The 18,591-nt window shown below is 42.0% G+C and overlaps 1 protein-coding gene across 1 annotated transcript in view; it reads right to left on the bottom strand.

Annotated features, from left to right (window-relative positions):
- The window catches only part of LOC129813065 (cysteine-rich motor neuron 1 protein-like), a 190,717-nt gene that overhangs the window by 12,772 nt on the left and 159,354 nt on the right, over positions 1-18,591 (bottom strand). The window contains exons 8-14 of the mRNA XM_055865219.1: positions 17,732-17,860; positions 15,054-15,210; positions 9,634-9,755; positions 7,374-7,586; positions 6,918-7,133; positions 3,631-3,852; positions 3,137-3,325 (exon numbers count right to left, since the gene is read on the bottom strand). Of these exons, the coding sequence (XP_055721194.1) occupies positions 3,137-3,325; positions 3,631-3,852; positions 6,918-7,133; positions 7,374-7,586; positions 9,634-9,755; positions 15,054-15,210; positions 17,732-17,860 (1,248 nt within the window). The remainder of the gene's footprint in view (positions 1-3,136; positions 3,326-3,630; positions 3,853-6,917; positions 7,134-7,373; positions 7,587-9,633; positions 9,756-15,053; positions 15,211-17,731; positions 17,861-18,591) is intronic.

Raw genomic sequence — 18,591 nt, forward strand, 5'->3', positions numbered from 1 at the left:
CTCTATGGTGTAGTACAGGGGTGTCAAACTCATTCCACGGAGGGCCTAGTGTCTGCAGGTTTTTGGTTTTTCCTTTCAATAAAGCCCTAGGCAACCAGGTGTGGGGAGTTCCTAACTAATTAGTGATGTTAATTCATCAATCAAGTATAAGGGAGGAGCGAAAACCCGCAGACACTCGCCCCCCCGTGGAATGAGTTTGACACCTGTGGTGTAGTAGGTCAGGGCGTGACTAGGGGGTGTTCTAGCTCAATATTTCTATGTTGGTGTTTTGTATGGTTCCCAATTAGAGGCAGCTGGTAATCGTTGCCTCTAATTGGGGATCATATTTAGGTAGCCATTTTTCCCACCTGTGTTTGTGGGATATTGTTTTGTGTATGTGCACCACTACTTTCACCTTTCGTTGTTGGTTTATTGTTTTTGTTTAAAGTTTCACCGTAATAAAGATGTGGAACTTCAATCACGCTGCGCCTTGGTTCCGTCCTTATTACGAACGTGACAGGTTCTTTACTCAGGCGTTATTGATTCTGGTTATATGTTTCATGTCTGTACATTTCTCGTGTTTCTTTTTTGTTCCATGTTTGTTTATTTATTAAATTAATTCCCTGTACTTGCTTCCCGTTTTATTAGCGTACACGTTACATCAACCCTCACGTGAAGAAGCAAGACTCTGCACATTTTGAGATAAGAATTTATATATATATTTTTTGTGATGGCATCACCTGCTTTGTAGTTAGATTCACCAAACATATACCAGGTTAATAACCAGTGTGTCTTTATATATTTCATGTAATTTAGCAATGCTAAAGTTTTAATATGTAGCTAAAATTGAAGCTAGCTAATTACACACACGCGCACACACGCATGCACGCACACACACACATTCAGTTGAGAAGTTAATGGAGGGTTAATCACGCGCACACACACACACACACCTCACACACACATTTTGAATGTAGTAGCGCAATCTCTTAGAAATTAACAAAAAATGCTAATTTTGTCATGGTGTATTTGCTAACAAATACACCATGACAGCGCAATACACAAGGGGTGGAACATTTGCAAAGGACAAACAGAATAATATTAGTCTGAGGAGAGATTAAATAGCATTAATACAACAAAAATAATTGCATTATTTAGCATTATATTACAACAAAAACAACAAAAAAAATGGCTAGCTAAAAGTGTTACAACCATCCCCGGTCTCCCCTACTTGCTGCCGTTACGAGAGCTTTGGCAGAGAATGTGATCAACAAACGGTATGAGAGTATATATGGATATGTTTAAAACAGAGTTGGTCCCCATTAAGATACTTTGCTATTTAATCTCTTTATCTCCCAGTTATTCATGAGCCGATCTTCAATCTGTATAATCATTAATTCGATTTTGCTAAATATAGGAGATATTCTGTCATTTGTTGAAGCTGTTTAGAAAATTTGGTCATTTGACTTTTGTTTGACTGCCGCTACACAAAGTTTGTATGATGTATGTACGCCAGACCCACTGGCTCCAGGTCATCTATAAGTCTTTGCTAGATAAAGCTCCACCTTATCTCAGCTCACTGGTCACCATAACAACACCCACCCGTAGCACACGCTCCAGCAGGTATATCTCACTGGTCATCCCCAAAGTCAACTCCTCCTTTCCTTACAGTTCTCTGCTGCCAATGACTGTAACGAATTGCAAAAATTGCTGAAGTTGGAGACTTATATCTCCCTCACTAACTTTAAGCATCAGCTATCTGAGCAGCTTACCGATCGCTGCAGTTGTACACTGCCCATCTGTAAATAGCCCATCAAACTACCTACCTCATCCCCATATTGTTTTTATTAACTTGTTTTTGCTCTTTTGCACACCAGTATTTCTACTCATCATCTCCACATCTATCACTCCAGTGTTCATTTGCTAAATTGTAATTACTTCGCTACTATCGGCCTATTTATTGCCTTACCTCCTTACTCCATTTGCACACACTGTATATAGAATTTTCTATTGTGTATTGACTGTACTTTTGTTTATCCCATGTTTAACTGTTGTTTTTTGTCCCACTGCTTTGCCTTTATCTTGGCCAGGTCGCAGTTGTAAATGAGAACTTGTTCTCAACTGGCCTACCTGGTTAAATAAAGGTGAAATATATTTTTTTAAAGTGACCTTCTACTCTTCATTAGTTGTGCCTGAATCTGAGAAGAGGTCAAATTTAGATTTTAATCTCCAGCCAATCACAATAAGGGATTACATGACTCTGTCTGATCTTTATCAGCCCTCTTCTCCAACTGTTCAACCAGTTATTGTTGGGCACCACAACAATAATTAGAACATTTGCTCTTGTCTGCTTGGAGTGACAGGTGGGTGCAATCTAGGAAAGATAAAGTATTTTAAATCTTTTCAAATAGTATTTGAACCCAGGGATGAATTACGGGCAGTGGAGTTCTCGTCAGCTAATTATAGTGCATCTCATCGATCCATGGCAGGACGGTGAGAGAGAACAGAGGGAGCTATTATCAATTCATTATCCTAGCCTAAGCAAAGCATGCTAATTTACTTGACATCACCAGTCAAACCCTAATCCCTCCATTCAGATGATTAATGTCAATGAAGGTGTTTGCTGTGGTTGTCCTCAATTAATGATAGCTTAACAGTCAACCGAATAAATATTTGAGGGACATGGTGTGAATGAGTCATTATCAATATAACGTCACGATCATAAAAAACATGCAGTGACTTGCTGTATAGAGTTAGAGAGTTAGAGTTAAATGTAGAATAATCAGAGATGTGTACTTCTGTGTACTTCTGACTATGCTCTTCAAGAGGTGAGGATATTAAAACCAAATAGTTAACATTTATTTAACAATCCCTTAAACGGCACGTAGTTGTCAATTGTTTGAAGATCTGGGGGTCTCCTTGACCCCCAGCAGCCAAATCGAACGCTCTGCACCATATTGTGACGTTTTACTGATAATGACCTATACATACCAACAATGGGATTGGTATGCACTCTTCATAGTCCTTATTTAAAAATATTGAAGTGAATACATAGAAGCAATATTGATGACCAGGAAAAAGCATATTTTGCAAGGGCGTGTGTTTAAGGGGGAAGGAAGTCATTAGAGGCAATGAGACTGAATGCCAACACACACACCTGAACACATAGGGCAGCAGCTGCCCTCCACTATGGTGGGTTGGTGGCATGGCAGGATGGGGCAGCTGACAGTAGAGCAGAGGGTCTGTCCCTGAAGGCAGTAGCAGTGTGTACAGCTGTCTATGTCCCAGCGCTCCTCGTCTGCATACGTCTTCCCATTGAAGTGGCACACGGCTCTTGGTGTGGCATCTGCCAGGAGACATAGGAGAAGATCAAATAGGATCCACCTCCAAGACAGGAAAAAATATGGAAGATACTCATTCAGTTAATACACACAAACATATAGGCAAGACCATCTCACCGATTGAGATGAATACAATTTCACAAATTTGTGGTTTCAAACATTGGTGCGAACACACCACCTTATCAGGTTAGAGTTAAGGCTTAGGTAATGATAAGCCTCAACCCATGTATCATGTGAACACGTCTCTGGATACCTCCCCACATTGTCTATAGTACAGGTATGTCCAATGATCTGTGTGTGTGCAGCATACCGAGGCAGTAGGGGCAGCACTGTCCTTTGCGCAGCACGGGCCTGGCACAACCAACAGGCGGGCAGGACTCTGAGAAGCAGCTGATCTGACCGTCCAGACACACACAGCTGGAGCAGGTGTTGGGCTTCCAGGACTCTGCTGCCAGGAAGATGTCCCCCTCCTTGTTCCTGCAGTAGCTGGGTAAGCTGTCATTACTGGGAGAATGGGGGGTGATGGGCTCGTCTATAGAGGAGAGAGGGACAAACACACACACAGGATCAACTGACTGCACTGAACACACAGTGAATACATTTCTTCACTCGTTCGGGTATGCTTTTAAATAGTGACGGGGGGAAAAAATCGAAAGTTACATATCGGGATATTATTTTTAACAATATCGTATCATTTGTTTTTTGCGGTAGTTGGCTGTACCAAAACACTAGTACTTTTCCTTCATAGGTTGTTCTTCATCTTCTTTTTAAATAGGGAACAAATTTGTTTTCAGCTCTTTTATTTCCATGACCGATCAAAACTCGTTTTCTCATGGCTCTCTATTCTCCCACTGCAGCAGACATATGGTGAGCAATATGTTTGGCACATCGAATCACAATAAAAAACAGTATTGAATCGCAATACATATCGTATCGGCACCTAAGTATCATGATAATATTGTATTGTAAGGTCACTGGCAATTCCCAGCCCTACTTTTAAAGATGCTGTTACGGCTCTCGTTGGTGGTAGGAAGAGTGGACCAAAGCGCAGTGTGGAAAGTGTTCATGGTTCTTTTATTTAAAAAAACACTCAAACAAAATAACAAACGTGAAAACTAAAGCGCACAGCTCTGTCAGGCAGAAACACTAAACAGAAAACAAGATCCCACAACTGAAGGTGGGAAAAAGGGCTGCCTAAGTATGATCCCCAATCAGAGACAACGATAGACAGCTGCCTCTGATTGGGAACCATACCCAGCCAACAAAGAAATATACAAACTAGAATGCCCACCCCAAATCACACGCTGACCTAACCAAATAGAGAAATAAAAAGGCTCTCTAAGGTCAGGGCGTGACAGATGCGTTCTTTAAGCCTGACTGTAGCTCTTAGAGCAGCTAATAAAACCCATAATACAGGGCTTAAAATATAGATGACATTCAAACGGTAGAATGTTCATTTTTGCGTCTTTGGTTTATTCGACTAAAACATCTCAAACAAACAGCTTAAGAGATGGAAACACACCAGATATCCATGTGAGAGTTGAGTTGGTGGCCTTCCAGGTATCTCAGTCCTCTTACGCTGTATTTTACAATGACAGAGGCCCAAAGCACTGCTGCCTGTTTCATGTTTGGCTTGGTTTGCCATGTCTAAGTTTTCTCATGCACTATTCATCTCTAGAGCTCCATAACTTATGCATTATTCTTTTTTTACTCTCTCTACGGAGTTTGATTCTGGGCTCCGATCTGTGTTTTTTTCTCCAGCTGTTTACCGTCAGAAACTATTTCTCCCCTCTCTCTTGTCCTCCTCGCTGTGTCTCTCTCTGTCTCTGTATCTCTCTGTCTCTGTACCTCTGTCTCTCTCTCTCTGTACCTCTCTGTCTCTACATCTCTGTACCTCTATGTCTCTACATCTTTGTACCTCTTGGTCTCGCTCTACATCTCTGTCTCTTTGGCCATCACTCTCTAGTCTGCTTGGCCAGACACTATTGTTGTGCTGCTGTGTTGTTGCCTTACAAAAGTATTCACCCCCCTTGGCATTTTTCCTATTTTGTTGCATTACAACCTGTCATTTAAATGGATTTTTATTTGGATTTCATGTAATGGACAGACACAAAATAGTCCAAATTGGTGAAATGAAATTAAAAAAACTTAAAAACGGAAAAGTGGTGCATGCATTTTATTGTATTCACCCCCTTTGCTATGAAGCCCCTAAAAAAGATCTGGTGCAACCAATTATCTTCACATAATGAGTTAAATAAAGTCCACCTGTGTGCAATCTAAGTGTCACATGATCTGTCACCTGATCTCAGTGTATATATCCACCTGTTCTGAAAGGCCCCAGAGTCTGCAACACCACTAAGCAAGGAGAACCACCAAGCAAGCGGCACCATGAAGACCAAGGAGCTCTCCAAACAGGTCAGGGACAAAGTTGTGGAGAAGTACAGATCAGGGTTGGAATATAAAAAAGTATCCAAAACTTTGAACATTCCACAGAGCACCATTAAATCCATTATAAAAAAATGGAAAGAATATGGCATCACAACAAATCTGCCAAGAGAGGGCAGCCCACCAAAACTCACGGACCAGGCAAGGAGGACATTAATCAGAGAGGCAACAAAGATACCAAAGATAACCCTGAAGGAGCTGCAAAGCTCCACAGCGGAGATTGTAGTATCTGTCCATAGGACCACTTTAAGCTGTATACTCCCCAGAGTTGGGCTTTACGGAAGAGTGGCCAGAAAAAAGCCATTGCTTAAAGAAAAAAATAAGCAAACACGTTTGGTGTTCGCCAAAAGGCATGTGGGAGACTCCCCAAACATATGGAAGAAGGTACTCTGGTCAGATGAGACTAAAATGCAGCTTTTTTGGCCATCAAGGAAAACGCTATGTCTGGCGCAAACCCAACACCTCTCATCACCCCAAGAACACCATGTTTTTCATCGGCAGAGACTGGGAAACTGGTCAGAATTGAAGGAATGATGGATGACGCTAAATACAGGGAAATTCTTGAGGGAAACCTGTTTCAGTCTTCAAGAGATTTGAGACTGGGATGGAGGTTCACCTTCCCACAGGACAATGACCCTAAGCATACTGCTAAAGCAACACTCAAGTGGTTTAAGGGGAAACATTTAAATGTCTTGGAATGGCCTAGTCAAAGCCCAGACCTAAATCTAATTGAGAATCTGTGGTATGACTTAAAGATTGCTGTACACCAGCGGAACCCATCCAACTTGAAGGAGCTGGAACAGTTTTGCCTTGAAGAATGGGCAAAATTCCCAGTGGCTAGATGTGCCAAGACAAATAGAAAATGTTAAAATAGCATCTCTATCAATGCCAGGTCTGAGCAGCAATAATTAATTACCTTAAGGACCTCAGCTCAGTCAAGACAACTTTGAGACCCTATCCCCTTCACATTCACCTCTACCTTCATACACGGATTAGGGCTTATGCTGCGTTTAATAATGAGGCCGCCCCTCTCTATTATAAAGTAAAACATCATACAGACTATTCTTGCCAGACAGACTCAAATATATAGAGACTTAAAGACCAATAGTGTTTCAAAGCCAACTCAAAAAAGCAATGGCTGCTCAAACTCACCTGGGCAGTGGGGGCAGCATGAGTCTTGCGTTCTGATTGGGCTCTGGCAGAGCAGGGGCGGGCACACCTCTGTCTCACACAGGACACGCCCACTGTGACAGGTGCACTGGGTGCAGGCGTCGATGTTCCACGTCTCCCCCTCCACAAAGTACTCTCCCCCCGGGGCCAGACACACTGACGAATCCCCCAGGTCTGGTTTGTGGGAGCTGGGCTCCTCTGAGGGAGAAGGACGGAAGAGAGAGCACAGGGTCAAGGGTGAAACATATTGGAAACAGCTTTTTCATTAGTGTATAATGCATTATCAACATTAACTATTATATGAAACAATGAGGAGGATGGGAAAATGGTGTGTAAACCTGTATACATCTAAAACAACAACTAGCCTATCTAAGAATAGCCTACTACCAGTGCACAGTTTTCTTCCCATATTTAATTTGTTGGTTTAAGGTTTTCTACCTGGGCAGGATGGACAGCACTGTCCGGACTGTATGGCAGGGCTGTCGCAGGATGGTACAGGGCATGAGATGAGGGCACACATCTCCCTGCCGCTGTGGCAGTAGCAATCCCGGCAGCCATCATGCCAGTTCTCTTCGTTCTCGTGCCGTCTTCCATCCATGGACAGACAGGAACCCTTCTTCACTAACGGGGCCACTGAGGAGGAGCTCTGGTCTGGAAGAGGGACAGAGGAGAGAGGAAAGATTTTAGAGATACAACTACCAACATAACCCATAAAGAACAGTGTTAGGCGGACCAATTACTGACTGGCTTTTCTGAGCACGGTCCAACCACGACCAGATTAATACCAGGGAGAGAAAAAAAAAACACCTTGATTAAACTTCTGTCTGAGACTCTGAGCTATTCTGGGTGGATGCCAAATTTCCCCAATTCAAAAGGGAGACAGATTAAAAAGTTTTTCCTCATTAAAAGAGGAGTTTTCAATGCTGATTCATACATTTTTCACAACGATTTAATTATTTAGTGCGAATCACAGTAGAACACAAGAGGAGCATCAATAATAGATCTGTGTGGAGGAGATGACCCCAGTCTGCCCTCTGGATGCACCAACAGGTGGTGTCAAAAACACCAAATGGCACCCTATTCCCTATACAATACACTAATACAAAAGTAGTACACTATATAGGGAATAGGGTGCCTTTTATTTATTATTATTTTTGTATTATTTTTTTTTGACACCAGATCCAAATTTATACATACGAACAACAACTTACAGATGCACACAAACAACGACTTCATCTCCTCTGCTCAGACCCGCATGCCCACACCCCCATCCCTAATGCATTACTGCCCAGACCCGCATGCCCACACCCCCATCCCTAATGCATTACTGCTCAGACCCGCATGCCCACACCCCCATCCCTAATGCATTACTGCTCAGACCCGCATGCCCACACCCCCATCCCTAATGCATTACTGCTCAGACCCGCATGCCCACACCCCCATCCCTAATGCATTACTGCCCAGACCCGCATGCCCACACCCCCATCCCTAATGCATTACTGCTCAGACCCGCATGCCCACACCCCCATCCCTAATGCATTACTGCCCAGACCCGCATGCCCACACCCCCATCCCTAATGCTTGCACTATTGTTGGCCACTTGGCCTTAAATTGTACCAACTTGTTTTTCTCTGTCGCCCATGCTATTCCAATATTTAAATAATAAATCATTAGATTTTTCCATTCTGTTAACGATGGCAGATTGATGGATTTCCAAGTTTTTAGTATACGTTTTTTCAAGATAAGTAATGAGAAGAGAATCGTCCAGCCTGTTGGGTATCTCACTACACCCCCATATGCCATGTCTTGAAATATGCAGACAGATGGATTAAAAGTAAGTTAACATTGTAATACTTCTGCCAGACAACTTTCTAGCTCTGCCCATAAATTTGGGACTTCATCACATTCCCAGAAAGCATGGATTATTGAGTCAATATTAGTTTTACACTTAAGACACGACTCTTCCGTTGTGCTGGTAGAATTTGTACATTTTGTCTCTTGTATAATAAATTATATACATTAGTTTATACTGGATTAAGCGTACATTTTCGTTAGGGTGCCTTTTAGGCAGAGGTGTAAAGTAATTAAGTAAAAATACTTTAAAGTACTACTTAAGTAGTGTGTTTGGGTATCTGTACTTTACTATTTATATTTTCAACAACTTTTACTTTTACTCCACTAAATTCCACTAAATGATATACTTTTTACTCCATACATTTTTCCTGACACCCAAAAGTACTAGTTACATTTTGAATGCTTAGCAGAACAGGAAAATTGTCTAATTCACACACTTATCAAGAGAACATCCCTGGTCATCCCTACTGACACTAAACACAAATGCTTTGTTTGTAAATTATGTCTGACTGTCGAAGTGTGCCCCTGGCTATCCGTAAATGTAAAAAACAAGAAAATCATGCCGTATGGGATCATGCCGTTGCTTAATATAAGGAATTGGAAATGATTTCTAGCCGTTCCAGGTTTCTTCAGAACAAGTCTGGCAGCAAGAGACTAACCAGACAACCCTCCATTGGTGGAATAGTTAGAAGCAGTAAAACATTGACAGAACAATAGTTAAAACATTAGTGGTTCTTCAAGTCTGACAAGGAAAGCGAGGAGAGAGTTTGAGAAAAAAGTATTATCAGCAGTCTCTAAATGATGAATGCATAAGCATCAAAGGTTATCAATAGATGGCACTCACCTCTGCACTGGCACTTCAGACAGCCCAACTTGTCCTGCTGGAAGCCCATTGGACAGGCTTTGTCACAAGGTAACTCTGGACACTTCTTACAGCGACAGATATCACAACCATGCTTATTCTTTCTGATGGGGTAGAGAGGGAGAGAGAGAGATATATAGAGGGTGAGAGAGAAAGAGAGAGAGGTTAAGATCAGTTCTTCATAAGTTTAGAAAATATAGGTCCTAATTTTTACAGTTTACGCCACAGAATCTAAAATGGATAGCCCGTGTCCACTAGGGATGATGTCGGGCGATGAAACGGCAAAGGTTCATACATTTTCAATAGAAAAAAAGCAAGGAGAAGCGAAGTGGGCGCATGAACAGGACACACCTACTCATTCAAGGATTTTTCTTAATTTTTTACAACTTTCTACATTGTAGAATAATAGTGAAGACATCAAAACTACTACATGATTCCATATATGTTATTTCATAGTTTTGATGTCTTTACTAGTATTATACAATGTAGAAAATAGTAAAAATAAAGAAAAATCCTAGAAAGAGTAGGTGTGTCCAAACTTTTGACTGGTACTGTCAGTTGGGGAAAGATTAACTTTATGCAAATAATCAGCGATATCATGGCTCAATATTGACCAATCGAAGCTCACTATAGCTTCTAGCCCCGACTGGTTTGGCTGTTGATACCTAGCATGCTGTCGACTTGCTAGCAACCACATGACGAGCCACTCTGGACGAAGCTAATGTGGCTAGGCGAAGCATCGCTGCTTATGGATCAAAGCCGTGAGGGTGGCCAAACTGTCCATAGCGGTGGGTGTTGCAGTGAGGAGGCAGAAATAATATTGTTTTTCTGCCTCAGGTTTGGGCTTTTTTTTAACAAAGTAGAGAATAAATAGGTGACAAAAGTGCTTAGTAAACAGGACAAAGAGCAACATATGTCACTGCACTGATCTAACCCAGGCCTCAATAATGCCTGATAGCAATTTGCCTGAGCTGCGGCAAGTAGGCCTACAGTATAGCCAGACCTTCCACTGTGTGGCCAAAACAGGAAATTAGGGGTTGAAGAATACCTCTTACCCATAATGCATTTCATCATGGAACATACTGTGCAATTTCCCATTTCAATCCTCCCCCCGGGAGAATTAACAGGTTTGCATGAACCACAGCACAGTTTAAACATTGAGCTCTTGAACGCCATTCTGTTTGCCTGTAACAATCTCTGACGAGGATACATGAAGGATCCATCTACAATTAGCCTACGAGGACAAATAAAGTAAGCATTTACATGTCTTTAGCTTAACTTTAGTATTAATCATACTCATTAGTGATCACTTTGTAGTTATACTTTTAAACAACAAATGCATGAATAGAAGAGCAATTAGTGTGGAGCTGCAAACAAAATGTTTAGTGCCAAAACCAAATGAATCGGCATGCACGACCACAAACTCGCATACATTGTACTTCAGCCTTCGGAAAAAAAGATAGCAAATCACAACTATTGCAATTCAATAAACAGGCCACAATACCGTGTCATTGAAAATTGTAATGACAAAAATTGTGCAAAAATAAAATGATGCAAGCTACAGAAGCGCAACATTGAATCTATAGTGAAAGTAAGAATATTAGGCTATGGTAGTTTCATCTCTCACCTTGTTCCATAACACAATAGCACTGATTACAGATGACGTCCATCAGATTTTAGTTTGCCATTGGGTTTGTTTGTGTGACATGCTTTAGTTACCAACAACATTGTGTTTGCTTGACGTAGTATCTGTTTCATTAGTTTGACATGGTTTTTGTCATTGCACAGAGAGGTAAACACATAGCAAACAGCCAAACAAATCTTTGTATAGCAGAGACAGGCAGTGGGTACATTCCAGCCAGGTGCCAATGACAAGCAGCACCAGTGTTATCAGTTAAAACAAGGACAGAGATAAGTGTGTGTGAGAGAGAGAGAGAGATTGTTTGCGTGAACAGGTGTGTGTGCGCCAACAGATGGCACAAATGACTGACCATAGGGACATATCAAACATACGCTTCGCTCCGTGGCTTGCTGCTCTGACCAGACCGCGCAGGGCACCTTCACTTACCTAAGTTAAAATTCACATCCCTATCCCATCCAGTTCTGCCTCTATCCTTATATCCTCCCCTCCTCTATCCCTTTATCCTCACCTCCTCTATCCTTCCATCCTCGCCTCCTCTATCCCTTTATCCTCACCTCCTCTATCCTTCCATCCTCGCCTCCTCTATCCCTCCATCCTCCCCTCCTCTATCCTTCCATCCTCCCCTCCTCTATCCCTCCATCCTCCCCTCTATCATTCCATCCTATCTCTCCTCTATCCCTCCATCCTCCCCTCCTTTATCCCTCTATCCTCCCCTCCTATATCCCTCTGTCCTCCCCTCCTCTATCCCTCTGTCCTCCCCTCCTCTATCCCTCTGTCCTCCCCTCCTCTATCCCTCTGTCCTCCCCTCCTCTATCCCTCTGTCCTCCCCTCCTCTATCCCTCTGTCCTCCCCTCCTCTATCCCTCTGTCCTCGCCTCCTCTATCCCTCTGTCCTCCCCTCCTCTATCCCTCTATCCTCCCCTCCTCTATCTTTCCATCCTCACATCCTATCCCTCCATCCTCTCCCCCTCTATCCTTCCATCCTTCCATCCTCCCCTCCTCTATCCCTCTGTCCTCCCCTCCTCTATCCCTCTGTCCTCCCCTCCTCTATCCCTCTGTCCTCCCCTCCCCTATCCCTCCATCCTCTCCCCCTCTATCCTTCCATCCTTCCATCCTCCCCTCCTCTATCCCTCTATCCTCCCCTCTATCCCTCTCCTTCTTCCACCCTCCCCCTCTTCCCTCTCTTATCTCATGAACAATAGGAGCGAGAAAAAATAGCAATCTTCATTTGGTTTGATGATAAGGATCTATCAGGGGCCATTTCAGTTGTGGGGAACATCAGAGAAGAACGCGGTCTGTTGAATTATTCAAACGATACACTTTGCTGCTCGAAAACATAGGGGTAAGGTATAACTTTGATAGGGCATAATAGATATCTAAAATTAGAATCTTAGATGCAACCATTCACCCCATGAACACTCATTTGTGAGAAAGGAGAGAGAAAGAGAGGGAGAGAAAGAGAGAGCGAGAGAGAGAGAGAACCGTCGGTTCAATGCAGACAGACCAGTGGAGTAACAGCTTACTGTGACAGACAGTTGATGAGTGAGAGTTTAGATAGGAAGGTTAAGATAGGAAGATTAACGTGTTGACAGGACACTGCCTGCTGCTTGAGCGTTTTAATCTCTGTCATATCCAGAACTATTCTGTCATAATAATCCCTAGCAGGCAGGCCGGCTGGTCGGTTCACACCACAGTTAAAATACAGGGCAGATGGAATATTGTGCAGCAGGACTGGCCTCCCCAGGGTCCAGTAGAAAAGCTGCTAGCCGCTCTATGAAAGAGAATGCGTACTACTATTACTACGAGGAACTGGATCAGCAGCCATTAAAGGGGGAATCTGCAATTCTTACATTTATTTTACAGAAGCCCGCTACTTTTTTGTCTATAAAGCTATGGCGTTAAACAACTTTATATTTTGTGTTATGATGGGGTAAGAAAGTTGTACTATGAGCTCATGAGGCATTTCTAAGTTGACTGGGAGTGAAAGAGCCTGAGGGGTTCTGAATCATTCTGAACCACTGACAGATATCATCTGCTTCTCCAACTCTTGTTAATGTAATAAATATGTTGCGCTGATGTGAGGGTAAATTATCTATTAACAAGCTCATCACCTGAGATTGAGTCATTTCATATTGTTTTGGTTATGGGTCATTTCAAAATAATCAGAAGGTGGTATGCCAGTTGGGCATGTGCTGTAATTGTCCATTCTTATACAGTACTGTACTGCCCTAGGAAAGCTTTTGTTTATGCACAGCAAGCCTAGGCGTTATAAGTGTGTGCGTGTATTTATTAATTGATTTATGTTGTGTGTGTGGGGGGGGGGGGGGGGTTTAGCTTTAATATTGCAGATAGATTGTAGCTTCCATCAAAGTAATTGTCTGCATAATTTCCAATCCCCCATATATATATTTTTTGTAAATATATGCAGTACCAGTCAAAAGTTTGGACACACCTACTCATTCAAGGATTTTTCTTTATTGTTACTATTTTCTACATTGTAGAATAATAGTGAACACATCAACACTATGAAATAACACATATGGAATCATGTTGTAACCAAAAAAGTGTTAAACAAATCAAAATATATTTATATTTGAGATTCTTCAAAGTAGCCTCCCTTTGCCACGATGACATCTGCTAACCCTACTGCTAACCCTACCAATTGTGTAAAAATACTTTAAAGTACTACTTAAATATTTAAGGGTTTCTGTACTTCACTATTTATATATTTGGCAACATTTACTACATTCCAAAATAAAATAAATATACTTTTTACTCCATACATTTTCCCTGACACCCAAAAGTACTCGTTACATTATTGATCGACTGACTATAACTTTTCAAATCACCCATTATTGCTATCTATCTATATATATCTGTGTGTGTTTGTGTGTATTTGTGTGTTTGTTCACGTTTGTGCCAGGCCTGTGTTCATATCTTGTTAACCAGCAGACAAGATTCCCTAGTGAAAGCTGTAATACATTGCTTTCCTGATGTATTTCTGTGTAAATGGCAATCAGAGTATTCGGGGAGGGATGCGATGAGCTTACAAGCATGGTACTAGTGGCCGGAAGCTAAACGTTTCAGTTTCACTATCAGAGGCCATCCCGTACAACGCGCAACAGCAACACAAGCAGCAAACCCAATCAGTAACCTGGGTGGAGCTAATTAAACTGTCAACTCTACACACAACGCCTGTTTAGCCAAAATGAGTTATGGAGAAGGAAAAAGGGATCATTTTGTCAGTTTACGAGCAAAACTCACTTAAGCATAACAGGCAAAGCAGGTAACTGGAGTAATTTGTGACATAAGTTTGAAGGTGCCACGATTTCAATTTCAATTGGCCATCTGTCTAGCTGTCTCCGTGAAGTTCTACTGCTTTTTAACGTCTGAAAGTGACTGGCAAAGTAGGGCTCATTTATTCTGAAACGATGCAGATTTGAAATCGCTTCATATTTCAAAGCGTGGAGTGTTGGAGTTTAAAGTAAATGATAATTGCATGAGCTGGGAATCGGCATTTTGTTTTTTAAGTGTGTCTGAGTGGGTAGTGTGTCGGTAAGACTGGGAGAGGGAGGGAGGAAAGGAAGAAAGGGGAAATGGAGGGAGAGAATTACAGAGGAAAAGGGAGGGAGGGAAGGAGGGGGGAGAAGGGGGAGATAGGGAGGTAGCAATATACAGAGCGAGGGATGGATGGATGGAGGGAGTGAGGGAGGGAGGGGAGAGAAGGAGGGAGCAAGGGAGAGAGAGAATTGCTTTCTCACATGAATCCGAAGGGGCAGGCCTTGTCACAGACCACAGCCTTGCACTTTTTGGGCCTAGGGCGACACTGACACACGTCACAGCCGTGGGCATCTGTCTGCAGGCCGAAGGGACACTTCAGGGTACAGACAAAGATCAGAGCACTGCACAGCTCTTCTCCTGTAGGAAGGACATAGACACATCAGACATCATTATCAGAGGAGGCTGGTGGGAGGAGCTATAGCAGGACACATTGTAATGGCTGGAATGGATCTTTGGAACAGAGTCAAAAATGTGGTTTCCATTTATTCCATTCCAGCCATTACAATGAGCCTGTCATTCTATAGTTCCTACCACCAGCCTCCTCTGCTCAATATATGGCCAAAACTACAATGCAATGTAATAGTTCTAAAAGTCCACTTATTATTTTATGACCTGTGGCAATGGATTAGAGGTGCAGACACTCCAAATTATGATTTTTATTGAAACTCATAGGTCATAACTTATGATAATGCCCTTTGCAGCATATCATATTCTAACAGGCAGGGACACAAACCAAAAACCTGTTTGTTTTTAAAAGCCCTTTCAGGATGTTTCAGTGTGCCCTCTGAGTGCCTTTGGTCCACGTCTGATAACGGCCCAGACAGGTATATTCATATCGAGAGTAGAGGTCGACCGATTAATCGGAATGGCCGATTACAAGTTTTCATAGCAATCGGAAATCGGTAATTTTGGACGCCGATTTTGCCTATTTTTTTAATGTTTTTTTTTTACACCTTTATTTAACTCGGCAAGTCAGTTTAAGAACACACTTTTATTTTCAATGACAGCCAAGGAACGGTGGGTTAACTGCCTTGTTCAGAGGCAGAATGACAGATTTTTACTTTGTCAGCTCAGGGATTCAATCTTGCAACCTTACGGTTAACTAGTCCATCGCTCTAACCACCTGCCTCACGAGGAGCCCGCCTGTTACGCGAATGCAGTAAGAAGCCAAGGTAAGTTGCTAGCTAGCATTAAACTTGTCTTATAAAAAACAATCAATCAATCATAATCACTAGTTATAACTACACATGGTTGATGATATTACTAGTTTATCTAGCGTGTCCTGCGTTGCATATAATCGATGCAGTGCGCATTAGCGAAAAAGGACTGTCGTTGCTCCAACGTGTACCTAACCATAAACATCAATGCCTTTCTTAAAATCAATACACAGAAGTATGTATTTTTAAACCTGCATATTTAGCTAAAAGAAATCCAGGTTAGCAGGCAATATTAACTACGTGAAATTGTGTCACTTCTCTTGCGTTCATTGCACGCAGTCAGTGTATATGCAACAGTTTGGGCCGCCTGGTCTCATTGCGAACTAATTTGCCAGAATTTTACGTAATTATGACATAACATTGAAGGTTGTGCAATGTAACAGGAATATTTAGACTTATGGATGCCACCCGTTAGATAAAATACGTAACGGTTCCGTATTTCACTGAAAGAAATACGAGATGATAGTTTCCGGATTCTACCATATTAATGACCTAAGGCTCGTATTTCTGTGTGTTATTATGTTATAATTAAGTCTATGATTTGATAGAGCAGTCTGACTGAGCGATGGTAGGCACCAGCAGGCTCGTAAGCATTCATTCAAACAGCACTTTCGTGCGTTTTGCCAGCAGCTCTTCGCAATGCTTCAAGCATTGCGCTGTTTATGACTTCAAGCCTATCAACTCCCGAGATTAGGCTAGTGTAACCGATGTGAAATGGCTAGCTAGTTAGCGGGGTGCGCGCTAATAGCGTTTCAAACGTCACTCGCTCTGAGACTTGGAGTGGTTGTTCCCCTTGCTCTGCATGGGTAACGCTGCTTCGAGGGTGGCTGTTGTTGATGTGTTTGTTCCTGGTTCGAGCACAGGTAGCGGCGAGGAGAGGGATGGAAGCTATACTGTTACACTGGCAATACTAAAGTGCCTATAAAAACATCCAATAGTCAAAGGTATATGAAATACAAATGGCATAGAGAGAAATAGTCCTATAATTCCTATAATACCTACAACCTAAAACTTCCTACCTGGAAATATTGAAGACTCATGTTAAAAGGAACCACCAGCTTTCATATGTTCTCATGTTCTGAGCAAGGAACTTAAACGTTAGCTTTCTTACATGGCACATATTGCACTTTTACTTTCTTCTCCAACACTTTGTTTTTGCATTATTTAAACCAAATTGAACATGTTTCATTATTTATTTGAGGCTAAATAGATTTTTTTGATGTATTATATTAAGTTAAAATAAGTGTTCATTCAGTATTGTTGTAATTGTCAAAATTACAAAAAAAAAAAAGAAGCTGATTAATCGGTATCGGCTTTTTTGGTCCTCCAATAATTGGTATCGGTATCGGCGTTGAAAAATCATAATCGGTCGACCTCTAACCGAGAGTCAGACATTCAGGACAGTGAGAGAAAACACCAGAGAACAATGTCTCAATGTCATTGGCTCAGGGCGAGTTCTCTCCTCTATATAAACCAAACTGTTCAGAAGAAAAAATATACATATTTTGCATAATATGCTTGACTGACTGAGACGTCAGACCAGACCAGGGAGGTCACTACCTGGACTTGTCCAATAAGAAACACTCATTTTCGTTTTACATTGGAAAACATTTTAAAACGTATTCCACTGTGTGCCCTAATGAATATGGCCCAGGACTCACGTGTCTTGCAGTGGCAGGTGCGACAGCCGTTCAGATCCAGTTGGAAGCCGTATAAGCAGTGCTTCTCTGACAGGGAGCAGTTCTCTAGTGACTGACAGGCAGGGGGTGCCATAGTAATGTAGGTGGGCTCTGTAGGAACACAAATCACACAAACCACTCTGGAGGTGAGTCACTGACAAATCAGGAACTCCACTCAACACATGCATATGATGCTCACACACACATGCATACGCACGCACGCATACATACCCTCAACACAAATATACTCATAGGAGTCATAAGAGTCAAAAGCAATTTCTCTGCAAACCCTCAATACCTTCCATTAATGCGGGTAATATCAGAGAGCAATAATTAATATCCATTATAACGGCACAACCAACCTACCCTCTGCATTAAAGTCCCGGCCACTAGGAGCGTCGCTTCTGGATGAGGATTTTCTTGTTTGTTTATGGCCTTATACAGCTCGGTTAGTGCGGTCTTATTGCCAGCATCAGTTTGTGGTGGTAAATAGACGGCTACGAATAATATGAATGAGAACTCTCTTGGTAGATATTGTGGTCTAAATCAAATCAAATTGTAGTTGTCACATGCGCTGAATACACCTTACAGTGAAATGCTTACTTACAAGCTCTTAACCAACAATGCAGTTAAGAAAAATAAAATAAAATAAAAGTAACAAATAATTAAAGAGCAGCAGTAAAATAACAATAGCAAGGCTATATACAGGGGCTACCAGTACAGAGTCAATGTGCAGGGGCACCAGGCACGGGTCTATAGCTCATCATGGGGTAGTTTACCTCAGGCGAGCAATACCTCAAGACTTCTTTAATATTAGACATCACGCAACAGCAGTCATTGAC

This window comes from Salvelinus fontinalis, chromosome 16, assembly GCF_029448725.1.
Source record: "Salvelinus fontinalis isolate EN_2023a chromosome 16, ASM2944872v1, whole genome shotgun sequence".
Taxonomy (NCBI): Eukaryota; Metazoa; Chordata; class Actinopteri; order Salmoniformes; family Salmonidae; genus Salvelinus; species Salvelinus fontinalis.